The 25573-nt window shown below is 45.0% G+C and overlaps 1 protein-coding gene across 5 annotated transcripts in view; it reads right to left on the reverse strand.

Annotated features, from left to right (window-relative positions):
• Nucleotides 1–373: 373 nt before the first annotated feature.
• LOC132391831 (cyclin-dependent kinase-like 4) overlaps nt 374–25573 on the reverse strand; it is a 57131-nt gene continuing 31931 nt past the window's right edge. For all 5 annotated transcript variants that reach the window (XM_059965492.1, XM_059965491.1, XM_059965489.1 and 2 more), the window contains 5 exons: nt 17824–17959; nt 15848–16173; nt 11950–12043; nt 4236–4395; nt 374–3124 (listed from right to left, as the gene is read on the reverse strand). In XM_059965492.1, the coding sequence (XP_059821475.1) occupies nt 3021–3124; nt 4236–4395; nt 11950–12043; nt 15848–16173; nt 17824–17959 (820 nt within the window). In that variant the 3' untranslated portion in view covers nt 374–3020. The remainder of the gene's footprint in view (nt 3125–4235; nt 4396–11949; nt 12044–15847; nt 16174–17823; nt 17960–25573) is intronic.

A 25573-nucleotide genomic window follows, 5' to 3' on the forward strand; every position in this document is an offset into this window, starting at 1 on the left:
ACCAGCGGGAGCTTTTGAGAAGGCTTGGCAGAGGTCTAGCAGGAACCTGCCTGGATGAGAGGGCACGTGCTTCGAGGAGAGATTGGACAAATGTGTGTTAATTTCTCTGGAACCTCGGAAGCTTAGGGGAAGACCTGAAGAGGTTTATAAATTAATAAGAGGCATAGATAGATATCTTTTCCCCAAAGGTCAAATGTCTAATTGTAGAGGGCATGCACTTAAGGTGAGAGGGGAGGTGGACTGTTCATTGGAGATGAAACAAGATTTTCACACGATCTGGTGGGTGCCTGGAACGTACAGACAAGGGTGGCACTGGAAGCAAATACTTTAGCAGTGCTTAAGAAATTCTTATGTAGGCACATGAATGCAATAATAGTAATAACAATTATTTATTTATAGAGCATTCTTCATACAATGTAGTTCAAAGTGCTTTACAATGGCATAAAGTACAAACATGAAAATTAAAGACAAAAAGATGTTAGTTAAAAGCAAGTTTCAATAAATCGGTTTTGAGCTGGTATTTAGTATCAACTGAGTCTGCATCCTTTATAGTTTCAGAGTTTAGGGATGGAGTTAAAAAAACTGACCTGCCAATTATCTTTTGAAGAGATTGTTTAAATTTAAGAGGCCAGTGGAAGAAGACCTGAGAGCTCGAGCAGGATTATAAAACAAAAGCGATTCTGTGATGTGCTCTAGTCCCAGCAATTATAAAAGTTACAGGAAGACAATGCAGAGCAGCTAGGATGGGAGTGATATGCTCTCTCACCCTGGTTTTAGTTAAAAGTCTAACTAATTCAGAACTCAGGTGCGGAGTTCTGAATGAGTTGAAGTTTGTCAAGAGATTGCTTCAGAAGGCCAGTAGAAAGGGGATTGCAGTAATCTACTCAAATCTGAATCAAGGATAAGACCCAGACTTGTTACTTCTGATTTTACAAGGGAGCCAAGTTCCCAAGTTTATCTCCTCTGGCTTTGGGTCCAACCAGAAGTATTTCAGTTTTATCTTCATTTAGTTTTAGGAAATTATTGCTCATCTATTTGTTTATTGTTGTCATACCAGAAGTCAGAGAAGATAGAGTGTTATCATCATTAGGCTCAACCAAGACATACAATTTTGTGTCATCTGCATAACTGTGGAAATGAAGTTTATGCTCTCGAATGATGTCTCCTAAGGAGAGCATGTGTAAGGAGATGAATGGGGGACCAAGACAGTTTCCCTGAGGAACACCAAAAGGTACATCATATCTCTTAGAAAATTGGTCTCCAAAACAGACAAAAAAAATTCTCTCTTAAATGCATAAACCAAACCAATTAAGGGCATTACCCGAGAGGCCAAGCCAGTTCGCAAGGTGATCTGGGAGAATGTGGTCAATTGTGTCGAAGGCAGCTCCCTAGATCTAGAGGAATTAGAACTGAGACTCTTGGCATCAGTGGTGAGCCTAAGGTCGCTGACAATTTTGTAAGGGCCATCTGCATTCGGTGGTTTACTCTAAAACCTGACTGAAAGTTTTCCATAATATTGTTCTCATTCAGAGAGTTGTTGAGCTGGTTCGAAATGAATTTCTGAAGATTTGATATCGGCCTGTAGTTAGCTAGTACCTCACTGTCAGAGTTTGGGTTTTGAGTAGGGGCTTAGCAGTTGCAATTTTGAAGTCATCTGGAAAAATTCCAGTTTCAAGGGATGTGTTGGTAATTTTCCAAACAGAACTGAGAACACTATTAAATGAATCCTTAAAAAGTATGGTAGGGACAGGATCGAGACAGCAAGTAGACTCTTTGTTACAATCTGAATTGGAAATGCTTGCAAATTTTGGCACGGTTACTGTTTTTTTTTACAAGTTTGGCTATAGAGGTTGTGAGTAATGGTAGCTATACTCTCCCTAATGTAGGTAATTATGTTGATAGAAAATGTGAAGAGGATGGAGGGATATGGGCTTGCGTAGGCAGAAAGGACAAGTTTAGCTACGCGTTTAATCAATAGCGTAACTGGCTTAGAACAACATCTTGTTCCTGTGCTCTGCTTCTTCCAAGGTTATGTCACTGAGGGTGGCTGGGAACGTGCAGCTGAAACTACAGTCAGCCACGATCATGTTAAAGAGTAAATTGGATGGCAGACTGTCGTACAGCCGCACCTCATTCGTGTGGACAACTCCCGGCATTTGTTTGGAACAGTGCGGGGATCGTTTACAGGACTGCTCCAGTGGGTGGGAGAAACTCCAGCCGTGCCCTGCACCCTCAGAACCTCGCAGGAGCGATATTGATGTCACAGTGATGTCACTACCATCCTGGGATTGTGGCTCTGTTTTCTGGAGCGGGACTAGAACCTCTGGCCCCCTGACTAAGCAGGGAAGTGCGCCCACTGAGCCACAGTGGGGAGCTGTGGCCAGTCCCAGTGCTACTGGTCCAGGGTCGCAGGGACAGAACCTGCCAGTGTGGGGGTCCTGAGAGTTGCAGCCTACCTCTGCGCCCCCATTCACTGCATTCCCCACATCACTGCCCCGCAATGGATCAGGCCCTCCGTACAGAACCCTAGTGAGGCCACAATATGTACTGAAGTAAATACTCACTTTCCTCCCCATTAAACCTAACAAATACAATTTGACATCCTACAGAAAGTAAAAAGACATCACTGGTTAAATTGCTGCCCACCAGTCCCTCTTCACTGAGTCAGATTCCCCCAACGTTAGCATTTTAGTTAATGTAGGACTGCATTTCCACTTCAGTATATTGTGCACAAGTTTAAGTGTGCCACCGTGTATTAGTGTCTCAAAGTGAGCAGCTGTTTTGCTGGACACGTACGTGCGGAAATTGGCTCGAGCTTTCTGTAAGAGGGAGTGAGCAGATGAGAGGATGTCAGAGGGGATTCTGTGCAGGGGGTTGTGGTGTCTGCATGTGTGGGTACAGAGGTGGCTGTGAATCTGGGAGTATGGTGCTGCTGGCGTATTAGTCTGGATGCGCCCATATGCACGCCTATGCGTGTGTTTGTGTGCGTGCCTTGTACACAGCGCCGTCCACCCGTGAGCTTATGTTGGACGGCTGGGCAGGTGAATCAACTCCACAGCTTCCAGGGAAGGAGTTTTGGACTCACGATGTTTGCAGGGGTCCCTCCTCACTCTGGAGCATCTGGCTGTAAAAGACGACACATCAGTTAGATTCACTGAGCAAGCACACGTCCAACTATCAGATGGCACTGTGGGACAGATGATAGTGAGGGAGTGCCGTGCTATGGGAGGGGTGGCACTGAGAGAGCTTCTCACCGTGGGAGGGGTGATGATGAGGGAGTGCCTCCGTACAGGGAATGTCACACTGTGGCAGATCTGGATCCACGTTAAGTAGATGAAGACAAGATATTGACCAACCATTATTGAATTAGTGAGAGTAGGGTCAGGGGTTGAATGACCTCCCTCTCACCCCAGCCAGTCTTTGCCTCCTGTACCCGACTGGCTGTTGAGTTCAGGGGCAGGGAACACTGCCTTATTCTGGAGACCGTGATTGCCCAAGTCAGATGATGCGTCCCATGATGACAGTGATGACCACACGAGACCTCTCTGTATGTGGCCTGTTGGAATCTTTGTAAAGTACATTTCCTCAAGCTCTTGGTTACAGGCATCTTATAAAATCAGGTTATTAAATTATTTTTTTGTTTAAAATGAATTAAATTATTAACAAGCAACGCACACAAAATGCTGGTGGAACGCAGCAGGCCGGGCAGCATCTATAATGAGAAGCACTGCCGGCATTTCGGGCCGAGACCCTTCGTCGGGACTAACTGAAAGGAAAGATAGTAAGAGATTTGAAAGTAGGAGGGGGAGGGAAAATGGGAAATGATAGGAGAAGACGGGAGGGGGTGGGGTGAAGCTGAGAGCCGGAAAGGTGACTGGCAAAAGGGGCACAGAGCTGGAGAAGGGAAAGGACGTCGACAGCACTTCTCCCTATAGATGCTGCCCGGCCTGCTGTGTTCCACCAGTGTTTTGTGTGTGTTGCTTGAATTTCCAGCATCTGCAGATTTCCCCGTGTTTGCTTTTTAAATTATTAACAAATTCATGTCAAAGTGACCTGGTGAAAAACAAATGAAATATTTAACTCATCCTAAAATAAAAGCTGAAAACGCTGGGAACACTCAGCAGGTCAGGCTGAGTTATGGTTTCTGGTTGATGAGCTAACCTTGAAGAAGTGCACCTCATCCTCTGACAGGGCAGCCTCCAGTGAACAGGGCTCAACACCGAACACAACTTTACCTTCTGTGCTGATGGGCTCAGCAATGTGACACCTGCTGCTGAGATCTGGGAAGTGGATTCGCTCCATCTCAGATCTCCAAGCCTCCCGCTGCTTCCTGCCCGACTCTCCCATTCTCTCCGGCTGGGCGTAACGATCTGCCTTCTTGTGTTGGAGCTGAGACTAAGGGCAGAAGGCCAGGGAGACAGGTATTAGTGAGGGAATTTACCCAGTAATCTCCAGGCATTTTGTGCACACAGTGTCCACTACACTACAGCAACACACTGACGAGCAGCAACGTTCTGAGGTATTACCCCACGCATGGGGAACACCAGCAGTACACCAAGGGGAGGAGACGTGTTCGAATAATGTATTCAGATCTCAGAGAGGGCAAGGAAGAGATCTACCGAGGCTACGTCCACATGACACCGGATAAATCTGTAACTGAAGCTTTTTCTCTTCGTTTTTACCCTCCGTCCACGCTAAAACGACGTTTTCGTCCCCTGAAACTGGACCTTTCAGAAACGCTCTCCGGGGTGTGTAATTTTGAAAACGCTGCTTGAGCAGATCAGTGTGGACAGGGTAAACGGAGAAATCTAAAAACGCTGTCATGACGTGCCGGAACAGATGGTGACGGCAGCTCACCATTTCATTGTTTTCTTTAATGCAACCTAACAATTTCAGAACAGACGGCAACGAGACTGAAGCCAGAAGAGTTAGAAATGTACTTACCAAATACTTTGACCCATAACTTACTGAATAAGTATACTCACTTTGCCCTGTTTTCTGTCCTTGCTCGTATGAAGGTGGTTTACCTATTTATGCAAGTACTTCTCTGACAATAGATGTGTAACAGCCTAATGTAACATTGTATGGAAATACAAGATAATACTGATGCAGACATGTTTTATACATTTAACAAGGTGGTTTATTAATGCAGAGTCAGCCAGTTTTTCAATGTTCGTTGTCAGCCGGGTCAATCTGTTTGTGAACTCCCTGTCAGTTGCCTCCATACGCTTCAGCATTTGTTTCTTTTTAACTTCTTTTTAAGTTCTCCTGCGCGAGAGCAAACAGCTGCCCGTCATTTAAGTTTTTCTAGTCTGTAACTGAACAAACACGCACCATTTTTCACAGCGAGATTCAACACCAAATATGTCGCATGTTGTCGGTAGATGCGTCCTGCACCTGCACAGTAGGAGGGGATTCGCCAAAATATCTGTTTCAATGTGGACAGAAATATTTTTAAAAACACCTAATATGGACGCCTATCGTGTTTACATGAAACCGGCCTTTTCAAAATTATCCGGTCTAGTGTGGATGTAGCCTGAAACTGTCCAGGGCTAAGAGATTCTGGCCTGGCAGTGCCTGGCAAAACTGGGGATGTCCTCCTTTCCATAATCAAAGGAAGAGGCCATTTGGCCACGAGTGTAGTCCACCTCCCAGAGCAGTCTAATTCCACTGTTAACTCTCCTCAAGTTCCCACAAACTTTCCCCAGATTCTAAACCTCGTTGAGTGCACCTGAACAGCGAAGATACCTATATTAGCTTATTGTCTATTGACTGCAGCTTTGCCTTCAGTACTAAAATTCCAAACAAACTCGACCCCAAACTCATCCATCTAGGATCGATACCTCCCTTTGCAACTTCCTGACCAATTAATCACAAACTAAGGATAGGCAGCAACACCTCCTTGGTGACAGTACTGGCCCTCCACCAGGCCCCTCAGCTCCCTACTCTACTGCCAACCCACTCACAATTACATGGACAGATTCTTCGCCAACTCCACGTACAGGTTTACAGATGGTAAGCACCGCAGTGGGCCGTATCTCAAATAATAATGAGTTGGAGTTCAAGAAGGAGGGAGAGGGCCAGTGACAACAGAATGGCAACAGAAGAACTGGTCATTGGCTTCAGGAAGGGAGGTGGTTCTCATGGTCCTATCTACAACATGGCTAAGCTCAGGTTCCTAGGAGTAAACGTCACCAATAGCGTGTCCTGATCCAACCACATTGACTATGAAAGCATGCCAGAGTTCTCCTTCCTCAGGAGGCTAAAGAATTTTGCCATGTCCTCTTTAACCTTTGGGTGCTTTTGTGTGGAGTTTGCACATCTCCCTGCAACCCTGTGGGTTTCCCTCACATTGCAAAGGTGGTCAGGGCCAGAGAAATAAGCGGGCTCTATAAATTGAGGCCCTGGTGTGTGGGTGAGGAGCAGATTTGTGGGGGGGTGGGGGGAACGTTAGTGCAATGTGGGGAGGAGAAACATATAGAGCTGTCACAGGTACCATGGAACAACTGGGCTCCTTCTGTGCTGTGGGAAGTGCAAACACCAGCCTGGTGCCCAATATTTGTGGAGCTGGCACCACCTGCTGGCTGCCCGAGATACAGCAGGTCATCAGGTTAACATCAGGGAAACGGGCTGATGTTGCCCAACTGGGAGGTAAGGATGGAGAAGATTTCCCCTCTCACAAAATGGGCAGTACCACTTTGCTGCTTTAGGAAGCAACTTCAGAAATAATGCATCATTGTAATGACAAATTAATAAAGAGAACAAGGTTTTATTTTACTCAGGTACAAGTAGACCTTGTGTTGAGGTCCAGAACATTGAGCTTCATTTAGCAGTGCTTGTTTATGGGGTGACTATCCCAGTGCTCAGACCCACTCAATCAATTCTCAATTGATGGCTCACAAGTTGTGCACGGGTTGACAATGGCCAAGTGCACAGGAGCTGGCCACTCAGCCCCTCAACCCTATCCCACCATTTAATGTTATTGTGATCTATGCCAGCCTCAACTCCTCTTTTGCGCTATTTCTTCATACCCCTCCATTCCTCAAATATTTCTCCACCTCCACTAAACACTCCTAAGATGCAGCTTCTGAGAGCAGAGAAATCCAGAGATCCGCCACGGTCCAAGAGGAAGAAACTTCAGTTTTAAATGACTGGCCCCTTGTGTTGTAACCACGTCCTCTTGTTTGGGACTCTCCCTGGGTGAAAACATCCCAACATCAATCCTGTCAAGACCCCTTAGAATCTGATCTGTTTGAATAGAGTCACCCCTCATCCTTCTAAACTCCAAGGCATACAGACCCAAACTATTTAGTCACTCTCAGTAGAACAACTTTCTCATCTCCGGATGTAGACTGGTGAACTTACTTCGATCTGCCTCCAAGGTGACTATATCTTTTTTTAATCAGAGGAGTCTAAAACTGTTCACAGGTGTGGCATCTCCAATGCCCTGTAGAATTACAACAGAACTTCCCGCTTTTTTAACTCCAACTCCTTTGCAAAATCACTTTTACAAAACCAAAATCACTTTTACCTTAACTGCCTGCTAATTGCCTTGTCAATCATATACCAGAATATCTTGAATGCTTTGTACTTCATTCATTCACTTTACCAAACTCTCATACAACGTGAGGGCTTCTCAATTCTCCAAATGGACCATGCAGTATCTTCGGCCACAGCTGTAAGCGGACGGGTTTGCCTCCTAATCAAAACCTTGTGGTGTCTGCACATGAAGTTCCTGCTCAGCCAGCTTCAAAGTTCAAAGTAAATTTATTATCGAAATACATGTATGTTACCATATACAACCCTGAGATTCATTTTCTTGTGGGTATACACAATAATTCAATAATAGAATAATAACCATAACAGAATCAATGTAAGACATCAGTACACATGAAAATAATTAACAAATTTACCAATTTAGTGACAATCACCCTTTTGTTTTCTAGAGAATGACGTGCTAAGAACATAGTGATCCTGTAGTGATTAGTCATTTCCTCTGATTGCAGACTCTAGCACCACATCAACAATATCTATTATAAGTCCCCTGCCTTCTGCCTCCCTCCTTTTCTGAACAAGGGGGTCATACTGTCTGTTCTCCCACCTTCCAGTTAATTTCCAGCCCCCCCCTCAGACTTGAGCGAGTTATGAAATATTTCATCCAAAGGCTCCACCATCTCCACAACCGCTTCTGTCAAAGCCCAAACGTGCAGTCCATCGGATTCCGGCAACTTGCCTGCCATTGACCCTTTGTTAGTTTCTCCAATACTTTATTCCTGATCATTGCGAATTTTGTAAGTTCTAGCATGTTATTTGAAGTCAGCCTATCAGATATATTAGGGATATTAGCAAATCTTCTATGGCGAAGACTTATGCCAAAAATGTATTAATCATATCTGCCTTTTTTTCTCCTGTTTATTTATTAATTTAGAGATACAGCACAGAACAGGCCCTTCCGGCCCAACAAACTGCACCGCCCAGCCACCCACCTATGTAGCACTAACCAACCACAGGACAATTTACAATGAACAATCAACCTACCAACCAGCAAGTCTTTGGAATGTGGAAGGAATCCGGAGCATCCAGAGGAAACCCACGTGGCTAGAGGGAGAACATACAAGCTCCTTACAGACCGCGCTGGAATTGAACTCCAGACTCTGACGCTCTGAGCTGTCATAGCATTGTGATAACCACTACGTTACCCTGGCACCCCAAGTACAAACAAGAGTAAGTACCAGCGATAGAAAACTAACACAGATTGGCAGGATTAACATGGATGGGTACAACAGGTGGCATGGACATGAAGGGTGAAGGGCTTGTTTCTATGTTGGACAACTTTATGCCTCCCTTGTTTACAAACCCTTCTTGTGGATATGCCCCCTCTTAGCTCTATGAGCCCCTGCAGCTCTTCAATCCTTGCAGGTGTCTGCATTCTTTACCATCCCGATTGCCATCTCCTCAACACCAGCAGCTCTGCCCCTCACTGCCAAGCCCCCAGTTCTGGGCTCCCCTTCCCAAGCCCCTGTCCCTCCGATTTCACCCTTGGGTCCCTGATTGGAGCCAGACCGTAAACATTGCCCCATATCATCTCCCTCTGAGCAGGGACTGAGCAGCCTTTATAAGTACAGACACCCCTCAGGCATGAAAGAGTTCTGAGAACTTACACTGACCTAAAGTTTCTCTGAATCAGGAATGTGCTTGGCTGAAATCAGCTCAATACCCCAGTTGTATTGCTGGGTTAATTAGCTACAGGTTAGAGTAGATCTTAGTTAATTTTCAATCCATTAACTAGTGTGGATCTGCAAATCATGTTCTAAGAATGCCAGAGCATGGGAGTTGCTGGACAGAAAATATTAGATCAGAGTTTGGTTCTGTACACACATAATGTGCTTGTCCATGACACAGAGACGTGACCTGCTTCTCTAATTCTGCCTGAATTGGTATATACAAGAACTCGAGACATTTCCTCTTGTAACAACCTGCTTAAAAACTATTTCTGTATCGCTCAGTTTCAATGCTGAGGACTCTTGACTTGGGATGGTTTACATTGCTGATAAGCATTTTTCAATTGTGATCAGTTTCTGTCACACTGCTTTAGGAGAGATATTATTAACTTGGAAAGAGCACAGAAAAGGGTTTACAAAGTTATTGCCAGGAGTTATAAGGAGAGATTCAACAAGGCTATGATGTCTTACATTGAAGCAGAGGAGACAGGTAATCTTACAGAGGTGTATAAAATCATGAGGATTCAGTCTTTTTCCCAGGGGTGGGGGAACTTAGCAGTACAAGTTTAAGGTGAGGGGAGAGATTTAATAGGATTTTGAGGGGCTGACTTTTTACAGAGGATAGTCCGTATACAGAATGGGCTGCCAGCGGAAGTGGTTGAGGCAGGCAAGTTTTAAAAAGCAGCTGAGCAGGTAAACATATAAGGAAAGGATGAGAAGGTTATGGGCCAAATGCCGGCAAATGAAGCTTAGATGGATATCTTGGTTGGCATTGACCAGAAGGTGCTCTTTTATTCTATAGTAGTGTTGATACTGTGTCTTGGTTGTAGTTCAGCACCTTTACAGCAGGTGGTGCTGAAGTCCACAGTATCTTCTTGTCTTAACCCTCTGCCCTCTAGTTCCTGATTTTCTTACCCTAGGATAAAGACTGCGTGCAATCACCTATGTCCCTCATGATTTTATACACCTCTACAAGACCATTCATTCTCCTCTGCTCCAATAAAACAACTGCGATCTGCTCAAACGCTCTCCATAACTCAGTTCCAGCAACATCCTCAGAAATCTTTACATCCTTTCCGGTTTAGTGGCAACTGCCCTACAGTGGGGTAATAGATGTATTCATTTCAGAGGGAGATGGGGTGCTGGCCTTTAGATGAATGAGTCACCGTGAGGTTCTGGGGCCAACATCTCTCTCTTAAACAACATTCCTAAAATAAAGACCATCTGGTCCTTCTCGCCATGCTGCTTTATGGGATCTTGTTAGTGAAGACTAAATGTTTACAGGGCTGCTGTGGCAGAATTAGAGTTTTAACACAGACACCATGGTATATCCTGGTGAAAGGAGCCTCAGGAATGAAGTGCTTCCTGCTGAGGAGTTGAACCCACAGTGCTCCCTGAGGAGTTGTTGGCAGCATCAGAACTTCATTACCATGGCAACCTTTGGCCAGGTTTTCCTTCACCATCTCCTCAGCCCCACACTCTGTAATATCTGGAGAGTGAAGATAGTTATATTAGACAACTGCTTATTCACGACAGCTCATACTTCAATACTATAATGTCAAGCAAGCTCACCTTTGGACAGCTGGGATTCAACACCCTCCTCTATAAGTGAATCCCTGACTCCTCACCGACAGACCTCAATCGGTAAAGATAGACAGCAACAACTCCTCCAGAATTACCTTCAACACAGGTGCTCCGTAGGACTGATCATCAGCCCCCTACTCTACTCCATAGAGTCTCGTGACACTGTGGCCAGACTCTATCGCACTCCATCTACAAGTTTGCAGATGGCACCACAGTAATGAGCCACATCTCAAATAGTGTTGAGTTGGAGTTTGGGAAAGTGACAGAGAGCCCAGTAACACGGCGTCATGGCAACAACCCTTCACTCAGTTATGACAAAGAAAGAGAGCTGGGCATTGACTTCATCGGGGGGTGGGGGCAGTGCAGAGACTCCTATTTGCATCCTGAGGTCGAGAGCTTTAAGTTTCTAGGTGAGAACATCGACAGCCTGTCCCGGTCCAACCTCATGGCAACCAAACCAAGAGAGTTCACCTGTGCCTCTACTTCCTCAAGAGGCTAAACTTTGGCATGACCTCTTTGCCCCTCAACATGGAAAGCATCCTACCATGGCTTGGCAGGGCAAGTGTCTGAAACTGCAAGAAGCTGCAGAGAGTTGTGGACACATCACACAAACCAGCCTCCTGACCACGGCCTCTGTCCACACCACTCACTGCCTTGGTAAAGCAGCCAACTTCGTCAAAGGCTCCACCCACCCCAGACATCCTTTCGTCTTCGTCCCATCAGGCAAAAGATACTAAAGCCTGAATTGTGTACCACCAGGCTCAATGGCAGCTCTGTCCCATTGTCATGAGACTATTGAATAGTTCTCTGGTGTATGATAAACATAGAAATCTACAGAACATTACAGGCCATTCAGCCCACAATCTTGTGCCAACCATGTAACTTACTCTAGAAACTGATGACTTGATTCTGTTGGGTGCATCTTTTGTTGATTCTATTGTGTTGAATCATCTGATCACAATCCTTGTGTATGTATGTGTGTATATGTACATATAACAATAATAAACTAATTTACCAATTTACCTTTCTATTCTTTATACTATAAAGAGTTTAAAGGTTGAGGTCATGCATTACTGGAGTCAGGGGTTTGCCCTTGCACTTGGTGGGGTTTGGCTAACTCCCCTGGACTCCTTGAAGATCTTACCTGGCTGTTTAAGAGCAGGTCGATGGGTCTGGCGTGAGGCAGCTGCTGAAGACTCCCCTGCAGGTTTTTGTGCCTTTTCATCTTACCGTTGGACCTTCAGAAGAGCAAAGAGAATGAGCACAGTCATTGTGGCCAATCAGCAAAGCCCATTCATCCCACCCCTTCACTAGGTTCACCCAGTCACAAGCACAGCTTCAAAGCAGAAAATCCATGAACATGATTAGAGAATTTGATTGTGCTAGAGATCATTCAGCCCATTGGACTTGTGCTGGCCCTTTACAAGAGCTCCCTAATCTGTTCCAAACTTCTCATCTCCACAGCTAGGTAAACTTTCTTGTCCAACTCTCTTGTGGAGGATCCTATTGAATCTGCTCCCTCCTTTCCCACAGTTCATTCACCCGTTCCCTTTGGTCACCAGTCTCCTGCCACAGGAACTCCCTCGCCTCTACTTTGTGAGAAAGCTCGTGATATTTCAATTTGAACACCTGTAACAGAGAAGGTCTGCCCCAAGTAATTTCTTCCTCCCCCGCCCCCAGGAGCCCTGTAATCTTCATTCCTGCTGTAGGTGACCAGACACCCTCTCACCACCCTCAAGATTCTATGTATCCCCTCCATTAATGACAAATCTATTCCCAGTCTGGAAACTTCCAAGCTGGAACTCCTGGCCAGGCCACCATTAGGTAATCCGCAAATCCCTCAGACCATACTCCCACACACATTCCCTAGCTATCCGCCCAAAACATTTTCCGACTCTATTAGTAATCCATTAAATCTGAATATATCAAATGGGAAGTTCCCCCACCCTACCATGGAAGCCCAGCAGGCAAGGCTCAGTTTTTCTCTCCGCAGGACAAGAGGCATCTTGCCTAGTTCAACCCCAAGGCATCTCGAGGTGTGGTCTGGAATGCTCCACTTCAGAATCTAAGTGCCATGGCCTGTAGGACATCCAGCTTCTACAAAACTGAATGAGCTGCCTCCCCGTGAGTCATACAACCATAGCCCAGACAAGAGTGCAGTAAAGCTTGATAAATTGTCAACAGCATACCCCAGAAGCTCCCCACTCATACCCAGCCACACACTGCAGAAAGTTAATGACCAGCTTACATTTATCCTCCAAGAACTTTGTGTTCTCCAAGTCAACCTCGCATCCAGCCATAACCCCAAATATTTAAAGACGAGAACCCTGGACAGTGAACACCCATACATGAATGCTATCCAGCCCATGTATCTGTGTATAAACCACATATTTTGACTTAGAAACAGAAAATTTTAAACCCCAGTTCAAAGATCATTCTTCCATTGCTGATAAGGCTGCTTACACAGAACTTATCATATAGGCAGTATTACAACCCCTTTTCCACAGAGCCCCATCATCAGCATACAAAGCCAATCTAGATCAATGCCCAATACCATCAAAATATCATTGATCATCAGATTAAACAATATTGGACTAAACAATACCCTGGGGGTGTGGTCCTATTATCCCCTGCAAACTCTGACACACTTCTTCACCCACCCTCACTCCAATCAACCGACCAAACAAAAAATCCAAAACCCAGTTGTAAAGCCTTCCGATCAATTAGCTTAATCAAAAGCCCCTCCCTCCGTAGCATTCTATAAACTTTTTCTATGTCCAGAAACACTGAAACTACTGATTCTTTTACAGTAAAAGCTTTCCAAATTTCTTTTCCCAATCGTACAAGGGCATGATGCATATATCTTCCTTTACGAAACCCGCGCTGGCAGCGACTAAGTAACTGTCTCTTCTCCAAAACAAACATCAGCCTAATTACTATCATTTTCTCCGTTATTTTACATAGTGAAGAGGTGAGAGCATAAGGCTGTAGCTTCTTGGCAGTGTCAGATCATTCCCAGATTTAACAAAAGGCAACTCCACAGCCCTTTTCCAATCTCAAGCAATTTCTTCAAGACTGCCTGGGGCAGATGCTGGAGCTGATCATATCCTGTCCTGGGCCCTGTACTGCTTGCACTATTGACAGCAAACTTCAGGTAAGCCTACATAAATTCATCATCCCTGGCTCTCTCAAATGTCTCGTTTCTGACAAATCTTCCCATTCTTCATCAAAATACGTTGTTGTCTCTCAATATACTCATCCCCTACATTGTCTAGTCTACATAACTTTGTAAGCATGTTTCCCAGACATTTAGCCTTTTCTTTATCCATTGTAACCAAATTTCCATTCTCCACTCACACTGGAATCTGGTTATAAGGTCTGACACCATTCATTTTCATCAGCATTCTCCACACCACTGTCCTGCCAGTTTACCTCCCAAATGATGAGCAAAATCCCCTCCACACTTCCCTTTTAGCGTTCCTAATAACTCTCCTGGCAGTCACTCTTTCCTTCTGAAAGTTCAGCAAGGCTTCTTGGGTTAATCTACATTTCAAAATGTGAAAAGCCCATCTCCAGTCTCTGATAGCCTCTGTACATTCCCATGGCCACCAAGGAACATATTTGTTACCAGCTCTCCGAGACACCAAAGAAATGGCTTGATGGGATGCCCCACACAAACTAGAAATTATACACCAATAGTCTTCTTCAATGGTATCACCCGGAGACAACTGATCAAATGATTTCTCACACTCAACAGAAAATGTTCCCCAGTTTGTCCTCTTAGAACACAATTAAATTATCAGAACCCAAATTCCGACAGTGAACCTTGATCCCAACAAATACACAGTACTGGGAAATGATCACTTCCCATACAATCAGTCATTAAAATCCCACCTACTAAGTCCAGCAAGTGGAGCAGAGGTAAAAGCCAAGTCTAGACAAGAGCTCCCACTTTGAGGAATATCCACCTTGTCTTTCTTCCATTATTTAGAAAAATTCACTCTTATTCTTCTTCTACTGACTTCCATTATCATCTGTAGTCTTACTGCCCCACAAACCACTATATGCATTAAAGTCACCACAAAAAATAATTTTACCAGAATCATTTCCCACCATTCTTCCCAATCCTTCAACAGACTGGATTATAAAAGTTCACAATTTTGATTACACCCTGTGGATATAACAATTCAATAATTACACAGTTGGTATTCTCTGGATAAGGCAAAATTCTGAACAATGAACCCTTCTTCACAAAGGTGGCACAGCCTCCCCCACAGCTGTACGTGTATCATATGTTACAACCTCATCACGTGAATCTGAAATGATAACCGAGTTTTTTGTGCACAGATAGCACTCGAGGGAACATGCCCATTATGTCACTGGTGGTTAGGGGAGCAATGAAGGTCCTCAATCTCTGGTGGTGTTCAGGGCTCCCTTCATACCAGTAGCTTCCTCTTGATGTTTACTACTATCAGTCATGCAAATCCCAGGTGGAGACTCAGGAATACTATCGAACTCAGATGCACAGGAATCTTCATTGCTGTTTCCATAAAACAATTTTGGACAACTGGACAACCGGTGGACCACTCTTAGTCTGGTCTCTACCCTTTGACCTGTTTGGCTTTGGTGACCCTACCAGGAGCCAAAGCATAAAGCCTTGCTCCAGCCAACATAGCTCTCTGAGTCATTGAGCCATATGACAAGGTTGTGGTTCTCTTGGAGGGTTTTACACAGAGAGTAGTTGATAGCTGCAACTCACTGCCAGATGAGGTGGTGGAATCGCTACATTTAAAGGATATTTGAATTGGGAAGGAATATTAGGATGTGATCCTAACATAACAAATAGGACAAGTCAAAAAGGTCAGGATGGACAAATGTGTTGTACATCTCTATAACTCTGTCACCTCCCTTCCTGTAAAACCTCCTGTAACACTTGTCAACCCTTTGTTGCCAGTGCTGGATGCTCGCCACATTAACAAGGCAGTAGAGATGTGTGGACGCAGCTATTTCCGAGCATACAGTGGCCTTTTGCTTAGCCTTACCAGAAGTTGGGTGGTCCTGAAGCTCCAGTCCAGGGGCTCCTTGCTAGCCGCAGGGCAGAGGGGTGGCCCTGGCTAATGGGAGGGACGATGACAACAGCCAATGACTTTTGATAGTTGCTTGAGGTCGGCTCCTTGCCCAGACCTGGAGAGATGAGTTTCTGTGTGTTCTGGACACAGGTACTCCCACAGCAGCCAGCGTCCTGACTCAGAGCATCCTGGGCTCTCTCCAGTGTGGCAACTTTCTCACAGCCAGCTTGTGATGCTTTGTTCCTGAGGTCTTTACTGTCAGGTTTACCATCTCCGGTCTTCGGCTCTGCATCTTCAACCTGTGCTTCAGAAAGGAGAGGAAAAACACCCTTGAGTAACCCTTCCTCAATTTACCAGAGGCAACAGTGTCCTGCCTCACACTCCACCACACACACACACACACACACACACAAAGATCCTCTAATGTCCTGGCTCTATCCACTAGACCTTGCTGGATCTAGAGATCCAACACCACACCACATGCCACCCTCTGCAGGACTAACAATGATGGCAGACCCAAGCCAAGCTTAGAAAGATCAATGAGTCCGAACAAGGCAGGATAACTGCTAGAGCAACAAACACAGTACCGGAGGAATTCGGTGAGTCAGGCAGCATCTGCAGAGGGAAACGGACATCAACATTTCCGGTCAAGACCTGTCCTCTGGACTACAGTATAAAGGAAAAGGTGAGAGAGCCAGGTAAATGTGGGGGGAGGGGTGGCACAAGAGCTGGCAGGTCATAGATGGACACAAGATCTTTTACAGATGCTGGACATTCAAAATGCTGGAGGAACCCAGCAGATCAGAAAGCATCCATGGAAGAAATGAACAATGTTTCAGGCTGGTCATCAGAAAGGGCTTTGGCCCAAAATATTGACTGTATTTCCCTACACAGATGTTGTCTGACCTGTAACAATTTGTGTGTGTGTCAGATTATATGGATCAAGGTGAGGGGGAGTGATAGGCAGTTGGGGGGGGGGGTGAATGTGGAAATAATGACAGAGGCTGCGATACGTGGTGGTGACAGAGGGAAATGGATAATGGAATCTGATTGGAGAGGCAGGTGAAGCATGGAATCGTGAAGGAAGAGGGATGACAGATGGGAACTTCAGGGCAGAGAGACCAATGGGAGGACCCAATGTGTGGGTGATGGGCAGATGGAGTGTGTGGAAGAGGGGTGAGAAGCAGGGTAACCAGGGTTGGATGAGTGTCGAAAGAACAGGGTAATTCAGGAGGAGAGAGAAAAGAGAGACAAGATGGGGACAATTTACCAGAAGCTGGAGAAATCAATGTTCTTGCTTTTGGGTAGTAGACTGCACAGGCAGAATATGTTTATTTGTGTTTAGCCTCAACCTTTGCAGTGGAGGAGACCACTGCGGGAGTGGGGAAGAGAATGAAAATGGATGGCCACAGAGATCTCCAGGCAGCCATCATGGACGGAATGAAAATGATGACTGAGATGCTCGCCAAGTTTGTGTTTAGTAAATGCTAGATCGTGAACAGAAAGTAAAACAGAGAGCGATAAAGCTGGGATGCAGAAATAAAATGCAGAGAAGTAACATTTTAATATTTAGTAATTAATATCTGAAGATATTAGTACATTAATATTAGATACTAGTGTTGAGGCTGCATTTGGAGTACTGTGTATGGTTTTGGTCACCCTGTTATAGGAAAGATGTGGTTCAAGTGAAAACAGTGCAGAAAAGTTTGAGGATTTTGAGCTAAAGACCCTGCATCGGGTGTTGTATTGTTCTGTGACAAGGCTCATTGGCGGCTGAAGGTAACCGGGCCCCGGGTTCTGGGATGGACCAGGGCATTCCATAAGCCTCACTAACGAGAAATGACAAATTAGCCACAAGGTTTGGTTATATACTCTACATCAGTTAGTTGGTATGGCAACCACATAGGACTAACTGTGGCCACCGAGTCTCTTCACTACGTCCGAGTTACCTTTGAATCCACCTCAAAACTCTTCTGGCTTTCCATCACTTCCTCCATATCCTTCTTGCCAGTTTTTGATTTGTTTGGTATCGGAAGGTTACCTTTCCAGTCCTGCAGAGTGCGAGTCTCTAAGTCCTGCGCGAGTCTGGTCTCGGGCACAAGAGCAGAACAAGTGACTTTCCAAGTAATCCCTGAGAGCTGTCACCACAACAGTCTGTAAATCCCAGACTCCTCTCCATCCCACACCTTTATCCTCAGCTCCTATTGCCTTCTCCCACTGATGTGATGCTGGACAAAGTCCCCATCCGAGCTCGCATGGCATCACTTTGAAGATGAACAGATGCCATTTTGCCAATGGATGAAATCGTGCAGAGGAGATTCGCCAGGATGCTGCCTGGACTGGAGGACTTTAGTTCCTTCCATTATTTTGTTTTATTTAGAAGTACTGCATGGTAACAGGCCCCACCAACCCAATTAGCCTGTGCCACTCAATGCCATGTGACCAACTACCCCACTAACCCATAAATCTCTGGAAGTATGTGACGGCCTACACCCAAGGGTTCTGAAAGAGGGGCTGAAGAGATCGTGGAGGCATTAGTAATTATCTTTCAAGAATCAATAGATTCTGGCATGGTTCCAGAGGATTGGAAAATTGCAAAGGTCACTCCACTCTTCAAGGGAGAGAGGCAGAAGAAAGGAAATTATAGGCCAGTTATTCTGACCTCAGTGGCTGGGAAGATATTGGAGTCGATTGTCAAGGATGTAGTCTCAGGGTACTTGGAGCTGCATGATAATATAGGCTGTAATCAGCATAGTTTCCTCAAGGGACAATCTTGCCTCAAAAATAACAAGCAGGATAGACAGAGGAGGGTCAGTGGATGTTGCACACTTGGATTTTCAGAAGGCCTTTGACAAGGTGCTATATGAGGCTGCTTAACAAGTTAAGAGCCCATTGTATTATAGAATCAGAATCAGGTTTATTATCACCGGCATGTAATGTGAAATTTGTTAACTTAGCAGCAGCAGTTCAATGCAATACATAATCTAGCAGAGAGAAAAAATAACAAATAAAATAATAATAAATAAATAAATCGATTACATATATTGAAGAGATTTAAAAAACGTGAACAGACATAGTGTATATTTAAAAAAGTGAGGTAGTGCCCAAAGATTCAATGTCCATTTAGGAATCGGATGGCAGAGGGGAAGAAGCTGTTCTAGAACCACTGAGTGTGTGCCTTCAGGCTTCTCTACCTCCTTCCTAATGGTAACAGTGAGAAAAGGGCATGTCCTGGGTGCTGGAGGTCCTTAATAATGGACTCTGCCTTTCTGAGACACCACTCCTTGAAGATGTCCTGGGTACTTTGCAGGCTAGTGCCCAAGATGGAGCTGACTAGATTTACAACCTTCTGCAGCTTCCTTCGGTCCTGAGCAGTAGCCCCCCACTCCCCTACTCCCCATACCAGACAGTGGTGCAGCCTGTCAGAATGCTCTCCACTGTACATCTATAGAAGTTTTTGAGTGTATTTGTTGACATGCCAAATCTCCTCAAACTCCTAATAAAGTATAGCCACTGTCTTGTCTTCTTTATAACTACATCAATATGTTGGGACCAGGTTAGATCCTCAGAGATTTTGACACCCAGGAACTTGAAGCTGCTCACTATCTCCACTTCTGATCCCTCTATGAGGATTGGTATGTGTTCCTTCCTGAAGACCACAATCAGTTCTTTTATCTTACTGACATTGAATGCCAGATTGAAGCTGTGGCACTACTCCACTAGTTGGCATATCTGACTCCTGTACGCCCTCTCATCACCAGCTGAGATTCTACCAACGATGGTTGTATCATCAGCAAATTTATAGATGGCATTTGAGCTATGCCTAGCCACACAGTGATGTGCATATAGAGAGTAGAGCAGTGGGCTAAACCCTGAGGTGCACCAACATTTATCATCAGTGAGAAGGATACGTAATCACCAATCCACACAGACTGTGGTCTTCTGGTTAGGAAGTCAAGGATTCAATTGCAGAGGGAGGTACAGAGGCCCAGGTTCTGCAACTTCTCAAACAGGATTGTGGGAATGATGGGATTAAATGCTGAGCTATAGTCAATGAACAGCATCCTGACGTAGGTGTTTGTGTTGTTCAGGTGGTCTAAAGCTGTGTGGAGAGCCATTGAGATAGCATCTGCTGTTGACCTATTGTGGCAATAGGCAAATTGCAATGAGTCCAGGTCCTTGCTGAGCAGGAATTCTATCTAGTCATGACCAACCTCTCAAAGCACTTCACTGTCGATGTGACAGTCATTTAGGCAGCTCATGTTATTCTTCTCAGGCACTGGTATAATTGTTGCCTTTTTGAAGCAAGTGGGAACTTCTACCCATAGCAGTGAGAGGTTGAAAATGTCTTTGAACACTCCCGCTAGTTGGTTGGCACAGGAAAGATGCTAGCATGGATAAAGCAGTGGATAACTGGCAGAAGCCAAAGAACGGGAATAAAGGGAACCTCTTCTAGTTTGCTGCCGGTACTATCAGTGTCCCACAGGGATCTGTGTTGGGACCACTTCTTTTTACATTACATGTCAATGAATTGGATGAAAGAATCAATGACTTGTGGCCAAGTTGCAGATGATACGAAGATAGGTGGAGGGGCAGGTAGTGTTAAGGAAACACAGAGGCTACCGAAGGACTTAGATAGATTCGGAGATAGAAAGGGTGTGCTGACATTGGAGAGAGTTCAAAGGACACTTACAAAAATTATTCCTGGATTGAACAGCTTATCATATGAGAAGCATTTGATGGATCTGGGCCTGTATTCACTGAAATTCAGAAGAATTAGGAGTGATCTCACTGAAGTCTATTGAATGTTGAAAGGCCTCGACGGAGTGGATGTGGAGAAGATGTTTCCTATGGTGAGAGAGTCTAAGACTAGAGGACCCAGCCTCAGAAGAAAGGGATGTCCACTTATAACAGAGATGAGGAGGAATGAGGAGTCTGGTGAATCTGAGAAATTCTTTGTTAAAAGCTGCTGTAGATATACATTGGGTATATTTATGGCAAAAGGTTGATAGAGTTTTGATTAGTCTGAGCATGAAGGGTTATGGGGAGAAGGCAGGAGATTGGGGCTGATAGGGAGATGAATCAGCCATGATGAAATGGTGAAGCAGACTCGATGGGACAAATGACTTAATTTTGCTTCTCTTTCGTGTGGTCTTACAGTCACTGAAGGATGCTGGACAGCTGTGGCAGGGGTGAATGCCATCACTGCTTACAAAGTGAAACCGAGCAACATAAGTGACACCCAGGCTTTGCTCCCAGATGAGCTCAATGCCTTTTATGCTGGGTTTGACAATGAAAACATGGAGGCACCTTCACAACCTCCCGCAGCACATGATTACCCTCTGAGTTCAGTCTCTGAGGCCTACAGGAGGGTGATCCCACAGAAAGCCCAGATGGGGTACCTGATTGAGTACTAAAGACCTGTGCTGATCAACTGGCTGCAGTGCTCACCAATGTCTCTAACCTCTCACTTCTGCAACCACCTGCTTCTAGCAGGCTTCAGTTATACCAGTGCCCAAGAAGAATGTGGTAACCTGCCTCAATGACTATTGTCCAGTAGCACTTACATCCACTGTGATGAAGTGCTTTGAGGGGTTGGTGATGAAACATATCAACTTCTGCCCGAGAAGCGACTCCAATTTACTCCAATTTGCCTACCGTCACAACAGGTCAACAGCAAATGCTAATCAGCTCTTCACTCAAACCTGGAACATCTGGGCAGTGAAAATGTGTGCATCAGGATGCTCTTCATTGACCATAGTTGTTTAACATTCAATGCCATCATCCCTTCAATACCTCCTTGTGCAACTTGAACCTCTATTTCCTTACTCACAAACCCCAGTCAGTCCGGATTGGCAATATCATCTTCTGTACAATTTCCCTCCGTGCAGGTGCACCACAGGCTGTGTGCATAGCCCCTTACTCTATTTGCTTTATATTCATGACTGTGAGGCTAAGCACACAACCAATGGTATATTTAAGTTTTCCGACGACACCACTGTCATTGGCCAAATCAAAGGTGGTGATGAATCAGCATATATAAAATTTGGCTGAGTGGTGCCACAACAACTCAATGTCAGGGCAATTATAGGTGGGGAGAGTCAGCAACTTTAAATTCCTCAGTGTTGACACTTCAGAGGATCTGTCCTGGATCCAGCACGTAAATGCCATTACGAAGAAAGTACAGCAACATCTCTTATGAGTTTGCAAAGATTTGACGTGTCATCTAAAACTTCAATAGATGTGTGGTGGCGAGTAATTTGATTGGATGTATCATAGTCTAGTATGGAACCACCAATGCCCTAGTGTGGAAAAGCCTACAAAAAAGTAGAGGATATAGCCCAGCACCCCCCCCCCCCCACCATTGAGCACATCGACATGTTGTGTTGTCGCAGGAAAGCAGCATCCATCATTAGGATGCCTCACCACCCAGGCCATGCTCTCTTCTTGCTGCTGCCATCAGGAAGGTGGTACAGGAGCCTCAGGACCCACAACACCAGCTTCAGGAACAGTTATTACCCCCTCAACCATCAAGGTCTTGAACCAAAGGGGATAACTTCACTTGCCCCTTCAGTGAAATGTTCCCACAACCTAAGAACTCACTTTCTAGGACATTTCATCTCACACTCTTCATATTTATTGCTTATTTATTTATTGTTCCTTCTTTTTGTTTTTACATAGTTTGTTACTTTTTTTGCCTATTGGTTGCTGTCAATTACACTCTGGCTCAAAGAAACGTTGTCTTGTTTCTATATACATTATATACATGAATATAATTAAATGACAATAAACTTGATTTGATTCTGTTGGGTGCATCTTTTGTTGATTCTATTGTGTTTCTTGTTTTTACTGTGATTGCCCTGAGAAAGTGAATCTCAGGGTTGTTTACGGTGACGTTTATATACGTTACAAATAAGTTTACTTTGAACTTATGGGAGAGATTGGATCAGCTGTGCTTGTTTTACTTGGAGCAAATGAGGCTGAGAGGTGACCTGACAGAGGAATATAAGATTATGAGAGGAACGGAGAGGGTAGATAGTCAGAGCCTTTTCTCCATGATGGGAGTATGACAAATAAGAGGACTCAGGATGAAGGTGAGAGGAAGAACCATCGAACCATAGAACACTACAGCACAGTACAGGCCCTTCAGCCCTCCATGTTGTGCCGACCCATATAATCCTTAAAAAAAGTACTAAACCCACACTACCCCATAACCCTCCATTTTTCTTTCATCCATGTGCCTGTACAAGAGGCTCTTAAATACCCCTAATGTTTTAGCCTCCACCACCATCCCTGGAAAGTCATTCCAGGCAACCACAACCCTCTGTGTAAAAAACTTACCCCTGATGTCTCCCCTAAACTTCCCTCCCTTAATCTTGTATATATGCTCTCTGGTGTTTGCCTTTGGTGCCCTGGGAAACAGGTACTGACTATCCACCCTATCTATCTATGCCTCTCATAATCTTATAGACCTCTATCAGGTCCCCTCTCATTCTTCTACACTCCAAAGAGAAAAGTCCCAGCTCTGCTAACCTTGCTTCATGTGACTTGTTCTCCAAACCAGGCAACATCCTGGTAAATCTCCTCTGCACCCTCTCCATAGCTTCCACATCCTTCCTATAATGAGGTGACCAGAATTGAACACAATACTCTAAGTGTGGTCTCACTAGAGAAGTTTTAAATTAGATCGGAGGGATAGGTTTTCTACACAAAGTGTGGCTGATATCTGGAACTTGCTGTCAGAGGTGGCGGTGCAGTCAGATACAATCACTATGCTTGAGACGTTTTGACTAGCACTGAAACAGAAGGAGTCGCTCCTCATGTGGGCAACTGAGTTTAGTGCAGGGAGGCATGATATCGGCATGGATGAGCTGGGCTATTTGCTGGGTAGAGGCAGAAACATAAGGAACTTAAGAGACATTTAGATAAGCACATGAATGTGATGAAAATAGAACAATATGGATATTGAGCAGGCAGAAGGGAAGTTTAGTTGGTACTTGGCTACTCATTTAATTGGTTCAGCACAACATTGTGGGCTGAAGGGCCCGTTTGTGTGCTGTCTGGCCCTGTGGCTCAGAAGGGTAGGGAAAGGAAGAGGGTGGCAGCAGTGATAGGGGACTCTATAGTTAGGGGATCATACAGACAATTCTGTGGACACAGGAAAGAAGCGCGGATGGTAGTTTGCCTCCCAGGTGCCAGAGTCTGGGATATTTCTGATCACACCCATGATATCCTGAAGTGGGAAGGAGAACAGCCAGAGGTCGTGGTACATATCTGTACCAACAACAAAGGCAGAAAAAGGGAGGAGGTCATGAAAGCAGACTACAAGGAGTTAGGAAGGAAGTTGAGAAGCAGGACCTCAAAGGTAGTAATCTTGGGATTACTGCCTGTGCCACGTGACAGTGAGTATAGGAATAGAATGAGGTGGAGGATAAATGCGTGGCTGAGAGATTGAAGCAGGGGGCAGGGATTCAGATTTCTGGATCACTGGGACCTCTTTTGGGGCAGGTGTGACCTGTACAAAAAGGACGAGTTGCACTTGAATCCCAGGGGGATCAATATCCTGGCAGGGAGGTTTGCTAAGGCTACTGGGGAGAGTTTAAACTAGAATTGCTGGGATGGGAACTGAACTGAAGAGACGGAGGAAGGGGCAGTTGGCTCACAAATAGAGAAAGCTTGGAGACAGTGCAAGGGGGTGGATCGGCAGGTGATAGAAAAGAGGCACGCTCCTTGGTTTGAGATGGTTTGAGATGTGTCTATTTTAATGCGAGGAGTATAATGAACAAAGCAGATGAGCTTAGAGCAGATCAGTACTTGGAGATCTGATGTTGTGGCCATTACAGAGACTTGGATGGCTCATGGGCAGGAATTGTTACTTCGAGTGCCAGGCTTTAGAGGTTTCAGAAAGGACAGGGAGGGAAGCGAAAGAGGTGGGGGCATGGCACTGTTGATCAGAGATAGTGTCACTGCCATAGAAAAGGTGGACGTCATGGAGGGATTGTCTACAGAGTCTCTGTGGGTGGAGGTTAGGAACAGGAAGGGGTCAATAACTCTACTGGGTGTTTTTTTTTAATATATAGACCACCCAGTAGTAACAGGGATATCAAGAAGCAGATAGGGAGACAGATTCTGGAAAGGTGTAATAATAGCAGGGTTGTTGTGGTGGGAGATTTTAATTTCCCAAATACAGATTGGCATGTCCCTAGAGCAAGGGGTTTAGATGGGGTAGAGTTTATTAGGTGTGTTCAGGAAGGTTTCTTGACACAATATGTAGATAAGCCTACAAGACGAGAGGCTGTACTTGATCTGGTATTGGGAAATGAACCTGGTCAGGTGTCAGGTCTCTCAGTGGGAGAGCACTTTGGAGATAGTGATCACATTCTACCTCCTTTACCATAGCATTGCAGAGGGATAGGAACAGACAAGTTAAGAAAGCATTTAATTGGAGTAAGGGGAAATATGAGGCTATCAGGCATGAATTTGGAGTTGTAAATTGGAAACAAATGTTTTCAGGGAAGTGTACAAAAGAAATGAGGCAAATGGCCAGGGGATATTTGCGAGGAGTTCTGCACAGGTACATTCCAATGAGATGGGGAAAGGATGGTAGGGTACAGGAACCGTGGTGTACGAAGCTGTTGTAAATCTAGTCAAGAAGAAAAGAAGAGCTTATGAAAAGTTCAAAAAGCTAGGTAGTGGTAG

This window comes from Hypanus sabinus, chromosome 3 (assembly GCF_030144855.1).
Source record: "Hypanus sabinus isolate sHypSab1 chromosome 3, sHypSab1.hap1, whole genome shotgun sequence".
NCBI classification, from domain to species: Eukaryota; Metazoa; Chordata; class Chondrichthyes; order Myliobatiformes; family Dasyatidae; genus Hypanus; species Hypanus sabinus.